Genomic DNA, 18,591 nt, shown 5'->3' on the forward strand with positions numbered 1-18,591 from the left:
ATGTTGGCAATGATAGTAACAGATGCAAGTATTCTTATCTGCACAGTATTGTTCTTCTGATTTTGCCCTTCCCCCTCAACAAGAAAAAACAGAATATAGGAAACGCCTAATTAGAAAACAGAATTCTGTGTCACAGCAGAATAGCAACAACACAGAAACGTCAATATAATTATCAATATAAAGGCTGGCGCTATGTCAAGTGTATGAAGTTCTTGTTTTGCCTTGGCTCCGTTGCTAGGAGCACTATTTTTTATTTTATTTTTAAGAAGAGAGCTCAAAGAGAGAAATATCTGATGTAATAAAGTATCAGAAGGTACCACTCTGGAAACGGTTTCAAGAGTGGCTCCTGTTCATGTGACGGCCTCCCAAATCAGATGCTTTGTAGTCCTACCTGGAGATGCCAGGGATTGAATTTGGGGTGTGCTTCTACCACAATGGCCTTTCCTTACTTTAACACTCTTGGTTCCCATCCTCTGTATAGACAGGGAATAATGAATATAATCAATAAACAGCTTTTTTCTATCATCTGGTTAGTTCTTGATAGTGTATATTATTTTCTACAGAAATACAATGCAAAAGAGAGAGAGATTTGTTACATTTCCAAGTTTGTAGCTGGAAAAGGAGAATATAGGTTGGGAGTTTTTTCTTTAAAAAATGTCTAATACATATTTGGAATCTGTTCAGCAAATAAAGGAGAGATCTTTACATGTTTGTTTCTATTGGCATCGGAATGCATTTGCACTAATACGATTAAAAGAACGAAAGGGCAGAATACTTGGCAGATTTTTGTAGCTGGGGTAATTAGGTGCAGGAAGGAACATGCATATTTTTTCCACCCAGCTCTATAAAATCCTGGTGTGAAGATTGTTTTGTGTGTATTTTTAAAAAAAATAAAAGGGGGGGGGGGAGAAGCTTACTGAAGTTAAAAGCAGATTATGGCGGTTAGCAATAATCATTATGGTGTGATGTTTCCGAACACAAACAAAGCAAGCTACTTTTATATATTTCCTTGTTCAGTCTGTGAGGAGGTTTTGATCTGTGAGCAGATTTTGATCAGGAATTCATACTGTTGTGTGTGTCCCGTCCCCCTCCAAACTTTTGTGAATTGTTCTGGGCTGCTTTGAAGGTCATCATGCAGTTTAGTGGAAAAAGTGCTGGACTTTCACCCGAGTTCAGATCTTGCCTCTAGAGAGGGCCAATTTCAACACTCATTTTAGCTCTAATAGGTCATTCAACTGAATCACGCTTAAGCAACCATGTGAGGGGGAGAGTGTTGCCAGGTCCCACCCCCTCTGGGGTATCATCTTTCTCAAGTTCACAGCCCTCTGCAACTTTGGGGGCAAAGATCTGAAGTGGAAGGCCTCCTTCACTTGTGCAGGTTCCCCACGTGATTTAGAATCCCACACAGTTGAGGTTCTTCATGGCATGTAAACTACTGGAAGGTGATGGGCTGGAGTGGGTGGGGCTTGGCAGCATCCTCTCACTGCCCCAGCATGTTTATACACAATTTAATTTAATGCCCAAATTGGTTTGTAGACATAGTCATATCTGTAATGAAACCAGGAGACGTTTACTTGGGCATTCATTGCTTGTTACCTGTCAATTCATCCAGCTTTACAGGCAACCCATGACAAATAACGGCCCATTTTTCAACTGTCCCATCTCATCGTTTGTAAGGACCGGGACAGTCGAAGGCACTTTGGTTCCTGAGGGCGGGGAGTGAGAGATCTAAATATCATCCTCTTTTCACTATTTAGCATGGTCAATGCCTGTTCAGTTCGGGGTATGTTATTCATCCCATGGATCAGATCTGTCTCTCATTCTACCATCCTTCATGACACCCACAATCTACTATCTGAGGCAGCTTCCATGTCTTACCTCATGGTAGGATTGAATAACTGTGGACTATTTCTTCATTCTAAGACCCTCCAAATTACCTGGCCCAGCTGGAGGTTCTACATGGAATTTGGGGGAGGAGAGATAATACTTCCTCTGTATGCTTGCATCTCTAGGGAAGAAGTTGAGGTGAACAAGACTCAGCGATACTTAGGCAGTGTTGTTTCAGGTTTTATTCTCTTCCTTGTGTAAGGAGAAAAGGAAATCCAAGCAATGGCACTGGCCTAGTCCCATGTTGGACTGATTTGCACTAGGCACTTAAATATAGGGATCTTCCCACTTTGAAATGGACGTAAAGCTCAAATTGTAGCAGGATTTTTTGGGGGGAGGGGTATACAGCCTCTTTTCTTGGGTCAGACCCTTGGCTACTTTTATTTGGAACTTTTATTTGATGGTGGAACTTGTAGTAGAGGCCTCTCCTACTTTTTCTCCTGTAATCCAAGCAGTGAATATTTGGCTCAAGAGACGTAGATTGTGCCCAAGGTAATAATTTGATCTTCCCCTTTAGAGAAGCATGGTCTCTACAGCTGAAATCAAAATTTAAAAATACTACTACTACTACTATTAAAATACACTTTCTTTATTATTATTATTATAAAATCTCCAGCAGCTCCTCATGCCAGATGGCAGGCTGCTTTGGAAACTGAGGATACTTTCAAAAGTAGTTTATGATATGGCACAGGGGTTTGCTATCCCAAGGAGCGAAGAAAGTACCGTAAATCATCCTTCCTGGATATGCCTGCAGTTTAGCTCTTTCTGGATCCTAACCCTTAAAAAAAAAAAGGTTATATTGATTTGAAAAAGTCTGCCTTATTGGTGAGACTATTCTGTGCTCTTTCCCTTGACAGTGAACATGAAATTCAACACAAATCTTCACTGCAGTAACTCCTCTCCCCTCTGAATGAAAACTGTATAAATTTATCAGTGCCTCCGTAGCCTCTGTTAAGAATGAGAGGCCAGGACCTTGCTTTGCAGTTTTGCTTGTTGTCTAGAAATTGGTTCTGAAGTTGAGATAAATTGGTTAACTGTATATACATACGAATGAATGAATGAAAGACTGACCCTGAAAGAGGTTATTAAAACGAACAGTTACGATGTAAACACAAGATTAGGAGACATTTCAGCCTTAAGTCCTGGAGGTATTTCCTTCTAGGTGTGTGTCTTGTGTTCTACCGTGTGCAGGTGACGTGGTGGAAGCTGGCACGATATTGGACGTGCCTCTTCAGCAAGGACTTAATTTTTCAGTCATGCACCTTAACAAGAAAGTGATAATCATGATTTAAATTCTAGCTTATACAGCAGCAAATTATTTCCAATTGTTTCATCTTGACAGAGTGCACTAATAATATATCACTGCAGTTAGGTGACATTTGGAATATGTTGAAAGATTCCAAATGTCCCCCTCCCTGCCCCTGGATTGTGTATTATTCTCATTCTCTCTCTCTCTCTCTCTCTCTCTCTCTCTCTCTCTCACACACACACACACACACACACATTTGGCAGAAATAGGTCTTTGATTTCTTCTCTCACAGAGGTGTGGCTGAAAGAAAATCTTTGTTCCAAGAACCTTTTATTTGCTTTCCTTAAACAAATGGTGCAGTTTACCCCTTTCTTTGTCCTTCCTTAGAATGATATGTTGAACCTTTTGTGAATAAAGGAAGGAGGGAAAATACCATACAAAGCATTTATTTGGACACAGTTATTGCCTGGTTAGGCTTGGCATTCAGCGATGGGCCTTCTCCCCCCCCCCCCCGCCGCCATTTTGTTTCTGTACCTCTGAATCGTGTTAAAAGTAACAACAACAAAAAGCAACATCGATCAGCCTTGCAAGCAAATTTAATTTTAGTGACCGTGTTGCTTTAAAATGTCATTAAAATGCCACAAAAATAGCGAGGAGCACTTTATACAGTCACTTTACCATGTGCTTTACTGGAAACTCGTGGTTTGTAGCAAAGGTTCATATGAGACATTTATATGTACCTTGACAAATAACACATAACTGACCACATCCTGGCGCATAAGGAATGTGTCATTTCTCATCTCCAGCAGTACCTGTATGAGCACACTGTGTTGTACTAACCAGGCCTGTAATCTGCGCCTCTAGCAGCCCACACTAAAGCTTAAATGATCTGAGGAGCAGCCTTGCGCCAGTCATCTAATGCTTGGTGCACTTAGCCTAGGTTTCTGGCTGGCAGTGGTTCTCCAAAGTTTGAAACTGTAGTCCAGGGGTAGGCAAACTAAGGCCCAGGGGCCGGATCCAGCCCAGTCGCCTTCTAAATCCAGCCCATGGATGGTCTGGGAATCAGCATGTTTTTACATGAGTAGAATGTGTGCTTTTATTTAAAATGCATCTCTGGGTTATTTGTGGGGCATAGGAATTCATTCATTATTTTTTTCCAAAATATAATCCAGCCCCCCACAAGGTCTGAGGGACAGTGGTCTGTCCCCCTGCTGAAAAAGGTTGCTGACCCCTGCTGTAGTCTTTCCTAGCCCTGCTACACAAGATAATTTTAACTAGAGGTTCCAGGGATAGGATGTGGGATCTTCTACTTCAAAGCACGTGCTTTGCCATTGAGATACGAGCAGTGTGGGCTTGCATGCTGGGTGCCCAAGATTGGTTTCCCTGCTCAACTCTGGAGCTCATTGGGTGGCCTTGGAGAGGTTACTCCTTCTCTCTGAGTTAAGTTAAACTTGTGGTAGGGTTGTTTTTGAGGAGACCACTCCTCAATTTGAACTCGCTTGGACAAAAGGCAGAATGAAAATGTACAGCAGACCCTTCGCTTAAGAGAACAAATTTGATTGCAGGGACTGTCTAGAGTTGTCATGTTTGGCGGGGGCTAGGATTAAGAGAGAAAGTGCTATGACTACAGTTCTGTAGCCTTGCAGGCTCAAGCAAGTAAACACTAGATTAAATTGTGATCGCCAGATTTTGCTTCCCCACAACAAATTTCACAGATTTCACTGTGCCTGCCTTTCAGGCACGCTGTCAAAATATATGACCTGAACTTGCAGATCATGGAATTGTTTTGGTTTCCTCTGTGTGCTCTGTGGGAGGATAAAAGGCACAGTACTTAGAAAAGTTATTCCTTTGCAGAGAATAGGTCTAAAAGTGGCATTCTTGCAAGTTGTAATATGTGTGCACCAGGTTGGTTTATGTATGCAGCTCAGGTATGGCATTGGAGATTTGAACGGCATACAGGTTTTTGTTCCCCTGTGTCAGATCACACCAGTGAATTGCTTATAGCTTGAAGCCCTGTTTTTTTTGCTGGGATAGTTCTATGGGACTTTGACACAGCCCCCTAGGGATTTTAATGTTATATAGACTTTGGTTAGACATCTGAGATTCCCAGCTTGTATTTCAAAAAACTGTATTTATTTCAAGCTTGAAAGTTTGAAAACATTTTGGCAAAGGAGTTAAATAAGAAAGGAGAATAAGAAAACTTGTCATTTCCCCCCAACTCTCATGATTTCTGTTCACAGATTGAGAAATTCTTTTTAGGGCTGATTAGAGATTACTCATATCAGAGGGTTCCAGTTTCAGACTAGGAATTTTGCAGAAGTACAATGGGCCTGTCACTTTCTGCTTGGCATTGATCTTGGTATGATAATGGATAGTGATCTCATAATCAGTCAGATTTGTTTTATTGTTTAAGACAAAAGGTCATAGTAATCTGAATACATGTGAATCATATAAATATGTGAGAATCATACTGTAATGACACCACCTATGTCAAGTGAAGAACAAAACTACGGCCTAGTTTTGGGGGGGGGGAGGAATTCAGTTTTATCTGTATTTTAATGAGATACTATCTAATTTGTACTTCTCGAACCAATATGTGAAGTGAAACACAATTATCTTTCAAAATGCATACTTCCCTGAATTTTGCAATTCAGGTCTCAGACCATTCTGAACTAAATGCATGTATCAGAAGATAGTGTTTATAAGATGCATACATTGGTGAAAATAACGTACAAAAATGCTTTATATTGGTTGAAAATAGCTTGCAGAAATGTGTGTGCTAGTTAACCCTGCATAAGAATGCGTATCGTGGGAGAAGTTCGCACTAAACTGCTGGGGAATTTTCATTAATATAGCACAAATTGCTCCAGGAACATGGGGGACTGAATTTAAGATTGGAAAGATGAGAAACTGAAATCCAGACACTAAGGGAACACATGCTCAGATGCCTGCCAATCAGGGACAGGGGCGTGGTCTCACACCAGAGTTCCCAAGTGGAATTCCAAGACCATGTATGTGCCAGTGGAGAGTAGAGGTTAAAGTGTCAGACATGAACCTGAGAGGCCAGGGTTCCAGTCCACACTTAGCCATGAAGCTCACTGGGTGACCCTGGGCCTCTTGCTGCCTCTCAGCCTAACCTACCTCACAGAATTGTTGTGAGGATAAAACAGAGAGTGGATACTCCCTTGGGCTCCTTGGAGGAAAGGCAGGATATAACTGTAAAAAAATAAAAGCTAAATTTCATATTTTTACTTTGAGATGTAGTCACATGGACTAGAAACTTGTGTTACTGTAAAATGAGGAACCACGTTCTCTGGGTTTTGTGCAATATCTTGGATTTTGCATTAGAGACTGCATTCTTTGTTGTACGATTCCTACACTCCCTGATACTTTGCACCCTCCAGACCTGGCTGCGCTATTTCTGATGGGAGAAATATGTGACTTGAAAAATGCTAAGGTCTGCTTTGGCACATGATTAACAGCCTGATCCTTTAAAAAAGAAGAAGAAAAATGTTATTTCAGGACATGTGTGCTTATTTCATACGCGCCCTACTTGTGACAGTAGACTGTTTAACATGTTTGGTCCATGCAAGTTGATGTGCAATTAAACCTCTGTAGATGCATCTGATATAATTTAAATTATTGCAGGAGGCTGATAGGTTGCAAATCGGAGGCAGAGAGAGGGGATTGAATATGAGGAGGTAGCATTGCTCCACATCCTACATCTGTTTCATCTCCTACATCCCAAAATCAATGCAAAGGGTTTGGAAGGAGAATCTGACTTGCCTCCAGATACCTGTTTTATGTTAAAGGTAACATGACAGCTGGGGCAATAAGTAACAGTGGTTTCAATATTTTTTCTTGCAGGTGAGGATGACGAAGATTCAAATGTGCTGATCCTCAGCTACCCACAATACTGTCGCTATCGTTCCATGCTGAAGCGCATTCAGGGCAAACCATCCTCCATCCTAACAGACCAGTTTGTATTAGCCCTTGGGGGCATTGCCGTAATCAGCAAAAACCCACAAATCCTCTACTGTCGAGATACCTTTGATCACCCAACTCTTATTGAAAATGACTGCATATGCGATGAGTTTGGTAAGTAGCTTTGCCTCTTGTACTTCTTGCAAGTTAAAACCACTTTGTTGACATTTTGCCTTCCTTTTTCCAAGTAAAAGGCAGTAATAATGGATAAACCTTTCAAAAATAACAAAAGGTGCGTATACGTATTTGAATTGCTGAGCGTCAGCAATATTCCACCTCCACTCGGAGACTATTTGTAGTCTTTATATTTTAAGGCTGCTGCTTATTACAAGCATTTTGAGAAAACAATGTGTTGCTTAGTTGTCCAATGTGAATTTAAAGAGGTGTTTGGTTGCATGCAATGCAAACCTTCAAGTTGTTCGATGCTGTTTGTTCTTAAACTTGTTTTGTGTTGAGGGGCCATTGTTCTGATTTACTTATTCTTTCTGGCCTGGCATATTTTCTTATTCAGAAGCCTCCATGTAGAAAGGGACTTAAAATTCTTGAATGTGTGTCAGTGTATGTGTTCTTTATACACCCTACATAGCTCTAGTAATTGATGCATTGTAATTTTTATAACCTAGGACTTGCCGATCGAAAGGTCGGCGGTTCGAATCCCTGCGGCGGGGTGCGCTCCCGCTGCTCGGTCCCAGCGCCTGCCAACCTAGCAGTTCGAAAGCACCTCCGGGTGCAAGTAGATAAATAGGGACCGCTTACCAGCGGGAAGGTAAACGGCGTTTCCGTGTGCGGCTCTGGCTCGCCAGAGCAGCGATGTCACGCTGGCCACATGACCCGGAAGTGTCTCCGGACAGCGCTGGCCCCTGGCCTCTTAAGTGAGATGGGCGCACAACCCCAGAGTCTGTCAAGACTGGCCCGTACGGGCAGGGGTACCTTTACCTTTACTTAATTTTTATAATTGTTTATCTGTGTTATGAAAATCAAGATTCATTAGCCATAGTGCTGAGTGGATAAAAACTACAGCTCAGGGCAAACAGTATAGCTTACAGCATTTTGCAGAGGAAGAACTTTGATATATGAAATCCATAAATCTTTGTAATATAGATCATTTTGGGGAGTGGGGGAGTGCGGAGGAAGCCTTTTGCAAATAATGAAATTGTTTTCAGGAAATATCTGAGAGGAAAAGATATGCCCCGTCTTTTGTTTCCTGCTGTCCTTCTGCTGGTTTTCATTTATTTGCATTAATTCCATGGGTTTATTTAACAAGATTTATATGTGGCCTCCCCTATGCGCTCAAGGTGACTGTTGATAAAAATGTCAAATCTCAAAATTCACCCCTTACACTCTTAACAAGGTCAGAAATGTCCTGAACAATTGTAAAAGCAAGGTTCAGGCAGAGAAATGGGTTTTCTTTAAGAAATCCCAATGATCACACCCCTCACTGGCTCTATTCCATGTCCTCAAGTGCCTTTGCCTTGCTGGAATGTGTCACTGAACTGTGGTAATGCCTCTTGCTTCCCCGGATAGAGGATGGAGAGATGGGGGGGATGTACCCTACTGTACAAAGGTAAGTACAGTTGCTCTACCCACTTGCTACCTCTGGCCCCACCCACCATTGACATGCAGCTCATGTAAGGTTGCCCACAAAGGAATGTACCCCTTGGGTTTAAATAGCTACCATCCCCCTGCACTGAGGCATCTGGGATGGAATATAAAAATCTGGCTTTTACCACCTATCCTGTTTAAGGCAATTAAGTCTGATTGATTGTGGTGAAATTTATTTCTGAGAAACTGTAGCCACAGATCTGTGAGACACGACTCTGCTTTTGCTATACAAGGTTGCTTGTATGCCTAAATGCTATGTCTGTCTGTCTGTCTGTCTGTCCATCAATCCATCTCTCTCTCTCTCTCTCTCTCTCTCTCTCTCTCTCTCTCTCTCTGTGCACACATAATACCCATAGTGCATGAGATAGACAAAGATGTTCAGGTAACAACAAAAGGAAAGCAGACCACAGCATATGCACACCCATCCAGAATTAATGGTCATAATTATCATAAGCTGTACTTATAAAAAAGGGATCACAGTCACGGCTCCCACATCTGATTATCACCATTAATAATATTACTATGTAATGTTATTTGCAAGCTCCTGTAACGTTAACTGCTTTGTTTTGGATAGTGTTTCAGCACCCCTGGGTTTTCCCCCCTGATGTTTTATAATACGCTAGCTGCGAAGAAAACAACACAACCAGTGCTATACCTTCATCATCACTGGTACTCTATATACGTGCACCAATGACACTGTGCTTGATTTCTGTAACCTCAGGTGCGCAGTCCTGGCTGCTACTCAAAATTGATCTTCCTTGTTCTGCCCAAGAGTGCTGGCAACTTTTGAAAAGTGAACTTACATTTGAGAGAGACCTGTGTATAGCTTGTTGAGGTTTCAGCTGGGCAGCTAACGTGAATGTAACATTGTGTGCCATTGCAGATGAGATAAGGTAACGATCATGAGGCAAAGGATTAGGAGTTTTCTCCTGTCTTGCTGTTGTGAAAAGGCCACACTTTTATGGCGATATACCTGGTGGCCTGGTCCACACTTAGAGGTGTCCCTTCAGGAATGGGTGCAGTAACTGCTGCTGCTTTTGTTGCTGCTGCACTTGTGACTCAGCAATGCCTTCTTGTTGTGCCAACCACATGATGAATGTGCATGTGGGCACTGCGATTTGCACGGCTGCAGCAGTTCTTTTGGAGTTCTCACAAATTCTGCCTCTGTTCAGATATTCTGGTGGCCTCTGCATGCTTCCAAGGTGATCCTGGCAAGTGTGACTCAGTCCACATTTCTGCCTCTAGAGAGATGTACAAACATTCTGTTTTCAGATTTAACTACCTATGAATGCAACTTTTTCGGATTTTATGGTGCAGTCCTAACACAGTTTAATTCAGAGGAATCGTCTTTCACATTCATCGAACTATTTCACAAGTGGATTCCCCATGCTGCGTTGCGATCAAGGCTCAGATCTTCCTGTTTTGTAATTGTTTGGACTTTGGTGTAGTGGTTAAGAGTGCTGGACTCGTAATTTGGTGAACCGGGTTCGCGTCCCCGCTCCTCCACATGCAGCTGCTGGGTGACCTTGGGCTAGTCACACTTCTCTGAAGTCTCTCAGCCTCACTCACCTCACAGAGTGTTTGTTGTGGGGGAGGAAGGGAAAGGAGAATGTTAGCCACTTTGAGACTCCTTAGGTAAAGGTAAAGGGACCCCTGACCATTAGGTCCAGTTGTGGCCGACTCTGGGGTTGCGGTTCTCATCTCGCTTTATTGGCCGAGGGAGCCGGCGTACAGCATGACTAAACCGCTTCTGGAGAACCAGAGCAGCGCACGGAAACGCCGTTTACCTTCCCGCTGGAGCGGTACCTATTTATCTACTTGCACTTTGATGTGCTTTTGAACTGCTAGGTTGGCAGGAGCAGGGAACAGCCAATGGGAGCTCACCCCGTCGCGGGGATTCGAACCACCGACCTTCTGATCAGCAAGTCCTAGGCTCTGTGGTTTAACCCACAGTGCCACCCATGTCCCTTGAGACTCCTTAGGGTAGTGATAAAGCGGGATATCAAATCCAAACTCCTCTTATCTAAATTAGAAACTATAAGAGACCCCTGGTTAAAATTTGATTCAATTCCATACCCATGCATGTTTGTTTTTACCAAAAAGAGCCACTCTTCAGTGTAGGCCTCATTGGGATTAATAAAGGATGAGCAGTAGTTCTGTTTGGTGGATTGCACTCATTATGTACTTGAAGATTGCAAGGTCTGTTGAACAAATTAGGGGTTGGGTTTTTTTGGGTGTGTGTGTGTGTGTGTGTGTGTGTGTCTAATCTAGTGTTCCAGTATAATTGTGACCCTGTAATATCAAATGCAATGTGTCAGTTTCATAACATTGATGGGATGCAGCTGATAAAGTACTCTTTTATTCTCCCCCCACAGTCAATAAAATGTGCTGCACTGGGTTACGCAAACAGTTTACACTGATACCATGTAGATTGATCTCGCATGTATAAAGTGGTGGCAGCTTAAATCTAAACACAGGCAGGGTGGTACGGTTGATAAATCGATTACTTGAAGGTACTGTTGCTTATCAATCAGATCTGAGAGTGGGGGACTTGATTGCAGGAATGCAAGGGAAATTCTTGCAACAGGTAATTGGCTAGATGCCCTTTAATTTGCAGGAGCCGTAGATAATCACAGAGATTAGACATAAGAAATCTCAGGAACTAGATGGAGAATATGAGGGAGTAGGAAGAACCAACAAGAGTAAAACCTATATATTTTATCGTATTTATTTATTTTTCCATTTATATCCCACCTTTTCTGCAAGGAGTTTGAGGTTGCAAACATAGTTCCTCCCCCTCTCCATTTTATCCTGTGAGGTAGATAAGGCTGAGAGAAGGGGACTGGCCCAAGGTCACACAGTGAGCTTTGTGCCTGAGTCGGGATTTGAACCCAGGCTCCTAGACTCTAGCCCAACACTCAAACCACTACAGCATTCAAGTCACATCTAGAAGAACACAGAGGTCCATGATGCAGAGCATTCTGACAACAAGATTACAATATGCCAAATACTCAGGCAGGAACCAAACATTGCTGGAACATTTATTTATTTACAATATTTACAGGACAATGCTGGAGTCACTTTGTGGGTTGCAGGACCTGTGACAGATACAGCTTGTTATAAATGAGATAGGCAGACCATTTTGACAAAACATTTTCTCCAAAGCATATGAACCTGTATCCTTGCTAGAAAGCTTTAAGAGAAATGATTTTTCCATGAAGCTTTTCCCCAGTTTTTTTTTTTTAGTTGTGCATTCTAAATGAGAACATTGTGTTCTTTTATTACTTTTTCTCCTCCCTCTCTGTTCTAAACTGGGGAACATAAAGAGCAGGAACTTAAAGATGAGATAGAAAATTATTGTGTGTCCCCTCCTCCCCCTTGCTAAAGAGAAGTTAAAGCTATGAGTAGCCCAGAAAGTGATGAGAGTAGGCAAATTAGTTTTGTCAATAGTCCAGCAACACTGTTACCAGACAATAATCTATTGTGGCCAGGGTTTTTTAATAACCACAGCAAATGCATGAATCATCAGTACTACTTACTAGTGCCATTTATAAAGCATCTAAAATTTGCTAAGCACTTGTGCAGAGATTAAAAAATAAGACAATCCTTGGCCAAGGGTTTGCAATCTGATAGATGTGACAGAAAAGGAAAATGGGATGCACGGGGGAAAGGGAAACATGTAAACTCAGCCATTGATTTTAAGCAGGCTGAGTTTGTGTGTGGGTACATCATATTTATAAACATAAGAAATGTAACTTCATAGAAAAAGTAATGTTGGTAGAGCAGGCTTTGTGTGTTGCTTCAAATGAACAGCCCTATCCATAGTTACCACTGAAAAGCCTTTCCTTATGTTGGCAATCCTTGTGCAGGGAGCTGCAGCTGAGTTCCTCTGCCCCATGTGCCAGTCTTAACTGCGTGCAAGTGATGTACCACATCAGAGCTGCATCATTAACTTGTGGGAACAGAGAGTAAACCCTAGAATACACCCAACCGTCTCCTGCATATTGGTACTGCCCAGGAAATCAGAAATGGTAGAGGAAGTCATTGCTGCCTTATTTCACTAAAGAACTTCTGCTAAGTTTCCAAGGATAGCCGAGGTTCTCCAGAATTTACCCTTGAACTTGCAACCCAGTGTCTTTATATCTGCATATTGCTCATAGAGGCCATCTCCGGAAACTATTAACACGGATACAATATGTTAATACTGTACGGTCTTCCTCTCCCTTCAGTTCTACGATCATATTGGTGATCTTGCCTCAGCGGTCTTGCTGTATAGATTAATAAATGCAATGAAGATTTGAGAGAAGACTTTGCGGCATTCAAATGTTGTGTAAATTTGCAGGTCCGAAAGTGTTCCACCTCGCTTAATAAGAACCAGCTCTTTCCCAGTTGACCAGAAGGCAGGGCTGTGTTAGTAGCAACTTCACCCCTTTACATGAAAGGCCACAAACAGAAGATCAAAGGGGGGTTGATTTTTCATCATGATCCCACTTTATTTGCATTCACGCATGACTAGACTCCATCCATGCACTCATTTCCTCTCAAACACCCACATCAGCTTGGATGGTAAAGTACCCCTGAAAAGATTGCTTTTTTCCTCCTGTATAAGCTAGTAATTTCTCTTAAAACAGTAATGCATTAGCAAAGAAGTTTTACAAGCTAGTTATGATTCAGCCTTTGGTTAATATTCTTGAGTAAGCTTTTGAAAATGTACGTACTTTACTGCTCAGTAAGGGAAATGAAAAATGTAAGGGTCGTTAATTTCCAGTACATGCTCCATGGGTTAAGCCGTAAGGAGGACTTCTTATGACTATATGCAAATAAAGAGTAGGCAAGCAGGACAGTAAGCTATTATCCAATGTCCCCTGCATGGTGTACCTAAATTTTACAAGTCCTTGACACAGGCTCAGTTCACACATTCAAGCACATTCCTTTATTTCTCATCGCTCTTGATAGTGTCAGACTAGGACTGGGGGAGACTCAGGCGCACATCACTCAGCCTCACTCACCAGGAGGATCCTGGGCCAGACTACCTCACAGGGTTGTTGTAAGAATAACAAAACTGGGCAGGGGAGAAAAATGTATGCCGTCTAGAGCTCCTTCAAGGAAAAGTGGGATATAGATGCAATAAACAAGCAAACCAAACAACACATAGATGAACTGGCTCTGCTTAGAGTTACTGTGTTTAAGGTGATATATAAGATGATGCAACAAGTTTCCCTCTGTGGTTTTCCTGCGCATGACGCACGTTATTTGATGCAACTGCAATCATAAAATGATTATCATGCGCAGGTGAAGCAGTCGACAAAGGAAATCACCTCATGCAGAACCAGAGCCATCGGTCCATCTAGCTCCATGTTGTGTTACACCAGGCTTTCACAACCTTGGGCCTCCCAGATGTTGTCGGACTACAACTCCCATCATCCCTGACCACTGGTTCTGCTAGCTAGGAATGATGGGAGTTGTAGTTCAGCAACATCTGGGGACCCGAAGTTGAAAAAGTCTGGTACACCCAACAGGCAGTAGCTCCCCAATGTTTCAACCCTATATGACGATGCTGGACTTGAATCTGAGATGTTCTGTGGCTCTTCTCATTGTTTTTGTAAACTGGGTCACTTTGCACAAGCATGTAACGTGAGAATTCCATTGTACGAATCTTGGTTGCTGGCAATGTAACTCAGAGGGTGAGTTAAAACCCAGGTTGCTGCTGTTGTTGTTGCTGCTGCTGCTGAACTAGTTTGAAAGTTTTCTCCGAAAGGTCAGGTGCCTTAGGAGCTCATATGCAGGATAATAATCTCCCCTTGTTGGTCCTCAGCAGTTGGTTTTCAGGGGTATACTATTTCTGTCTATGGAAGTTCTATACCTATCATATTGTTTAAACCCAAATACAAAAAGTATTTGTACTTATTTGAATTCTGTGACCTCTTCAGATGCAACTTTACTGTGGCATCCTTAGCAGTATGAAAAATATGCAAATCTCCAGAACTCTTCAAAGCTAAACATTGCAGGTCTTTCACAAAACAGAAAATGGGGCATAGCCACAGTGACGATTAATGAATGGCAATGTTATATGCTGTATGTATATATGAAAAGTTCTTTCCCATCATTGTTAGAATAAATCTGAGTGGGTTTTTAAATGAGAAATCTGGAAATGTTTTGAATTCTTGGTCAAGCCTTTTTCTTATTTTGTTAATCCAGCTGTGGAATAAGCTATTAATGATCCCCAGATGTTGTTTGTAATGATTGATTTTAGTTGTGAAATAATACATATACTTGCTTTAAGCACGCGCGCACACATAGGTCATTGACAGATTCTAGTATGATTTGGAATGATAATTTGAAGACAGAGAAGTTTAAATGCCACATATAATTGCTTTTGTTAAATGATTTTTCATTCTTAATGTTTTTCATTCTAATTGTTTCCCTGCTTCCCATAATCTCAGAATAAATATTTGCACATTTTGACATCCTGTTGTTCATTGTAATGTGTAATATAGTTGCATTCTCTAAGCGACATCATCAACAACAAAAATGGATAATAGGATCACAGTGTGCGTCCCCCTTGCAATGCTGTTATAATTTAATCCACTTCATGTTGTTGTCTTGAACTGTTACCAGTAAGACTGAGTGCAGGGCATGTCCCTGCAGTAACATTTCCAGTGCAAATATAAACTTGTAATAACTTGTTTTGCCTTTATATTTTGATACTTTCTTCTTGCTCAAACAGAGCTCTGAGAACAGCCTGAGTTCTGTATACTGCATTTGTAACATCCCTCCTGGTTAATTTAGCGCTTTTTGATGTTGATGTTTTAATAGCCTTATGAACTGGTCCAGGCACCGTTGGAGGTTTTTGTTGAGGTGAGCAGCATGTTTAGGTTGTGTGATTCAGGTACCGTATTTTTTGCACCATAACACTCACTTTTTTCCTCCTAGAAAGTAAGGGGAAATGTCTGTGCGTGTTATGGAGGGAATGCCTATGGGTGGCGGTGGTGATCTGCTGCAGTCATGAGCAGAGGATCCATGGTTCCCTTTCCTTCCCTCCTCTGTGGCTCGCTTTGAAACAGCAAAACGGGAGAAGAGCCACTGAGTGGGGAGGAGAGAGGGACAGAGATCCTGCTTCTTTAAAGCAGCAAAGTGGGAGAGGAGAGGAGCCTTCTCCCCTTATACCCCTCTTCTGCATTATTAGCAGCATCCTTCTCCACACACCCCACGTGTGCTCCTTGTCCCTTGAGTGCTTTTCCTTCCCTCCCCACTTAAAACGTGGTTACAAAGCATGGATCCACATGGATCCTCAGGATTTTTGCTGTCAGATCACCTGTCTGTGGCCACAGCATGAACCACAAAAATCATACATCCACTGTTTCGTTTAGAATATTTTTTTTCTTGTTTTCCTCCTCTAAAAACTACGTGCGTGTTATGCTCGGGTGCGTGTTATAGAGTGAAAAATATATTGAACCATAAGCCGGTAGATCTGAGATCTACCCCCACCTGGGTGACTGAGTTGCAGTGGTCAATGCAGAGACCACTGGAAATGACACAGCTTGATAAGATGCCTTGCTCTGGCCATAACAGGTAGCTTCAGCCTCTGTGCTGTGACTTGAGGTTGGCTTGAAGACCTGACTTCCCGGGTCAGTCCTGCTATTTCAAGAGGACTGGGAACCAACATTCAAGTCCTTTTCCCCAATTGTTCCTCTGCAAAAATAACAACTGTGACTTTCCCCCAAAGAGTGTTGCACAGTCTATCATGCATGAGAATGTGAAGCATTTTGCAAGTATATCTGGGAGCTGGGGTGCAATACAGCCCAGAAAATGTGCAGCAACTGCCAATGCACTGCAACCGGTTATAGTAGTATGGGAGACTGTTGCCCAGCCTATGTATGGGCTATGAAGTACGCCTATCCCAGGTACATCTGGGTGTGGAGAGGAACCTGGGGCACCAAGGGGCCATCAGCATGGTTCAGTACAACACATTTGTGGATGTTGACCTCAAAGGACTATATTATTATACAGTATAATAAAATTATTACAAGTAATCATCATAATCAATAAGAAATGTAAGGGCAGAGGAGAGCTTGAAAAGGAGGGAAGATGAAATTTTCAAGTTTATACATTTGAAGGTAAGGTAGATCTCAGCAATATGAAATCGCTGTTGTGATATCATGTTAATAACCTCGTAATTGTAAACCCTGCTTTCTTGAATATGTTTTAAACCACCCTCTCCAGAGTGATAGATATTGCATGACCTGCCTTAACTCTGCCCCTTGTGATGCAATTCAGTTATTGCAAGAATGCCTTATAAAGCTCACCATGCCTTTCTTTCTGCCTAAAAATAATACACAGGAAGCATGTAGCCGAGCTGTTAGAAGCCCGGATCTTATTGAGCTCTGTTCTAGTTCCTTAACCACAAGCACTCGTCTGTTATCTCATATGTAAAACGCTTGCTGTGGTTTCAGAGTTTCCAACTGCACAATATTGGAACAGTTGAAACAGAGCAAAATTAGAGGGAGGTTTCGACAGACCCGGGCTATTAAAGTTTCTGCTAGACTAGGACTATGCCTACCTAAATCTGGACCTGGAGGCTGGTCTCCACCATAGCTCAATATCTTGGAGATTGGTGGCTTGAGACAGAAGCTGGAGAACAGCAAAAAAAAAGTATTGCTTTGTTCACCAGGTTTCAAGTATTTACTTGAAGTCCAAGTTTCAAGTATTTACCTGTATACTAACCTGATGAATCCAGAGGCATTTTATTGTCTGCTAGTTGCAGTGTCTTAAGTGGCACATCCCTATTCATTTCTGCCCCTGAAGAAAGCTCTGAGACCTGAGAATATAGAGTCCACTGTAGATGACCAGGCTGAGTCTTAGCCTCAAACCTTGAGGCTTCTTGTTCAGGTTCCAGAGTCCATTGATCCAAGGTCTCTCTTGACAACCAGTTAATCAATTTAATTTTTTTAAAAAAACAAAACCAGTTTTTTTTAAAAAAACAAAACCAGACTCACCCAGAGCAGTTAGAAGGAAGAGGACTGTTCCCCTTTAGTGTGAAATCTTGGGGAGGAATGGGTTGACAGATCATCCTGTGTGAGGAGCATGGAAAAGTCTCTATTTGGAAATTAATACCCCATAGTAGGAATTAAGGCTTACTGACACAATGGTGGCAATGAAGGAAGTGTGGCTCCTACAGAGAGCTGTTCCATGTGTGGGGCCACCAGTGGTGAGCAGGGCAGCAAGATTGTGGCCCTTGATGGTAACCTATTTAGTCTGTGTTGCCAGGCATCATGAAATACAAATCTGGGAAACAGCAACTATTTATGATTTAATCCTGATATTTATTTATCGCTTACTGCAAAAAAAAAGGCTCAAATCGATTTACAATTTTTTAAAAAGTAAACAATACCAAATTAAAGTACACCAGAAAACAACGTTAAGTAAATGTCTACATCCTGAAATAACGTTAAAAGGGCACATCCCACCACCACCCAACTAAGAGGTGGACACCAATTAAGAACAAAATGCCTGGGTGAATAAGGAAAACTCCACCTGGCACCAAAAGGGTTGATAGTGATGGGACCAGGAACACCTCTCTGGGGATGGCTTTCCACAGTTGGGGAGCCATCACTGAGAAGGCTCGATCTTGTATTGCCATCCTACACACCTCCTTCAAAGGCGGCACATGAAGAGGAGCCTCAGGTGATGAACACAAGGTCTGGGTAGGTTCACGTGGGGAAAGGCAACCCCTAAGCTATTGGGCTTCTCGGCCACATAATTCTTTGTAGGTCAAAACCAGAGTCTGGAATTGAGTCTGGAAACTAATTGGCAGCAGTGCAGCTGGACCACATTTTGATCAAACCTCCTACTTCCAGTCAACAATCTGG

General features: G+C 42.1%; 1 protein-coding gene across 5 annotated transcripts in view; it reads left to right on the top strand.

Annotated features, from left to right (window-relative positions):
• The window catches only part of ARID5B (AT-rich interaction domain 5B), a 187,535-nt gene that overhangs the window by 82,730 nt on the left and 86,214 nt on the right, over positions 1-18,591 (top strand). For all 5 annotated transcript variants that reach the window (XM_079975579.1, XM_079975578.1, XM_079975577.1 and 2 more), the window contains one exon: positions 7,004-7,234. In XM_079975579.1, coding sequence (XP_079831705.1) covers positions 7,069-7,234 — 166 coding nt within the window. In that variant the 5' untranslated portion in view covers positions 7,004-7,068. The remainder of the gene's footprint in view (positions 1-7,003; positions 7,235-18,591) is intronic.

This window comes from Podarcis cretensis, assembly GCF_951804945.1.
Source record: "Podarcis cretensis genome assembly, chromosome: 5".
NCBI classification, from domain to species: Eukaryota; Metazoa; Chordata; class Lepidosauria; order Squamata; family Lacertidae; genus Podarcis; species Podarcis cretensis.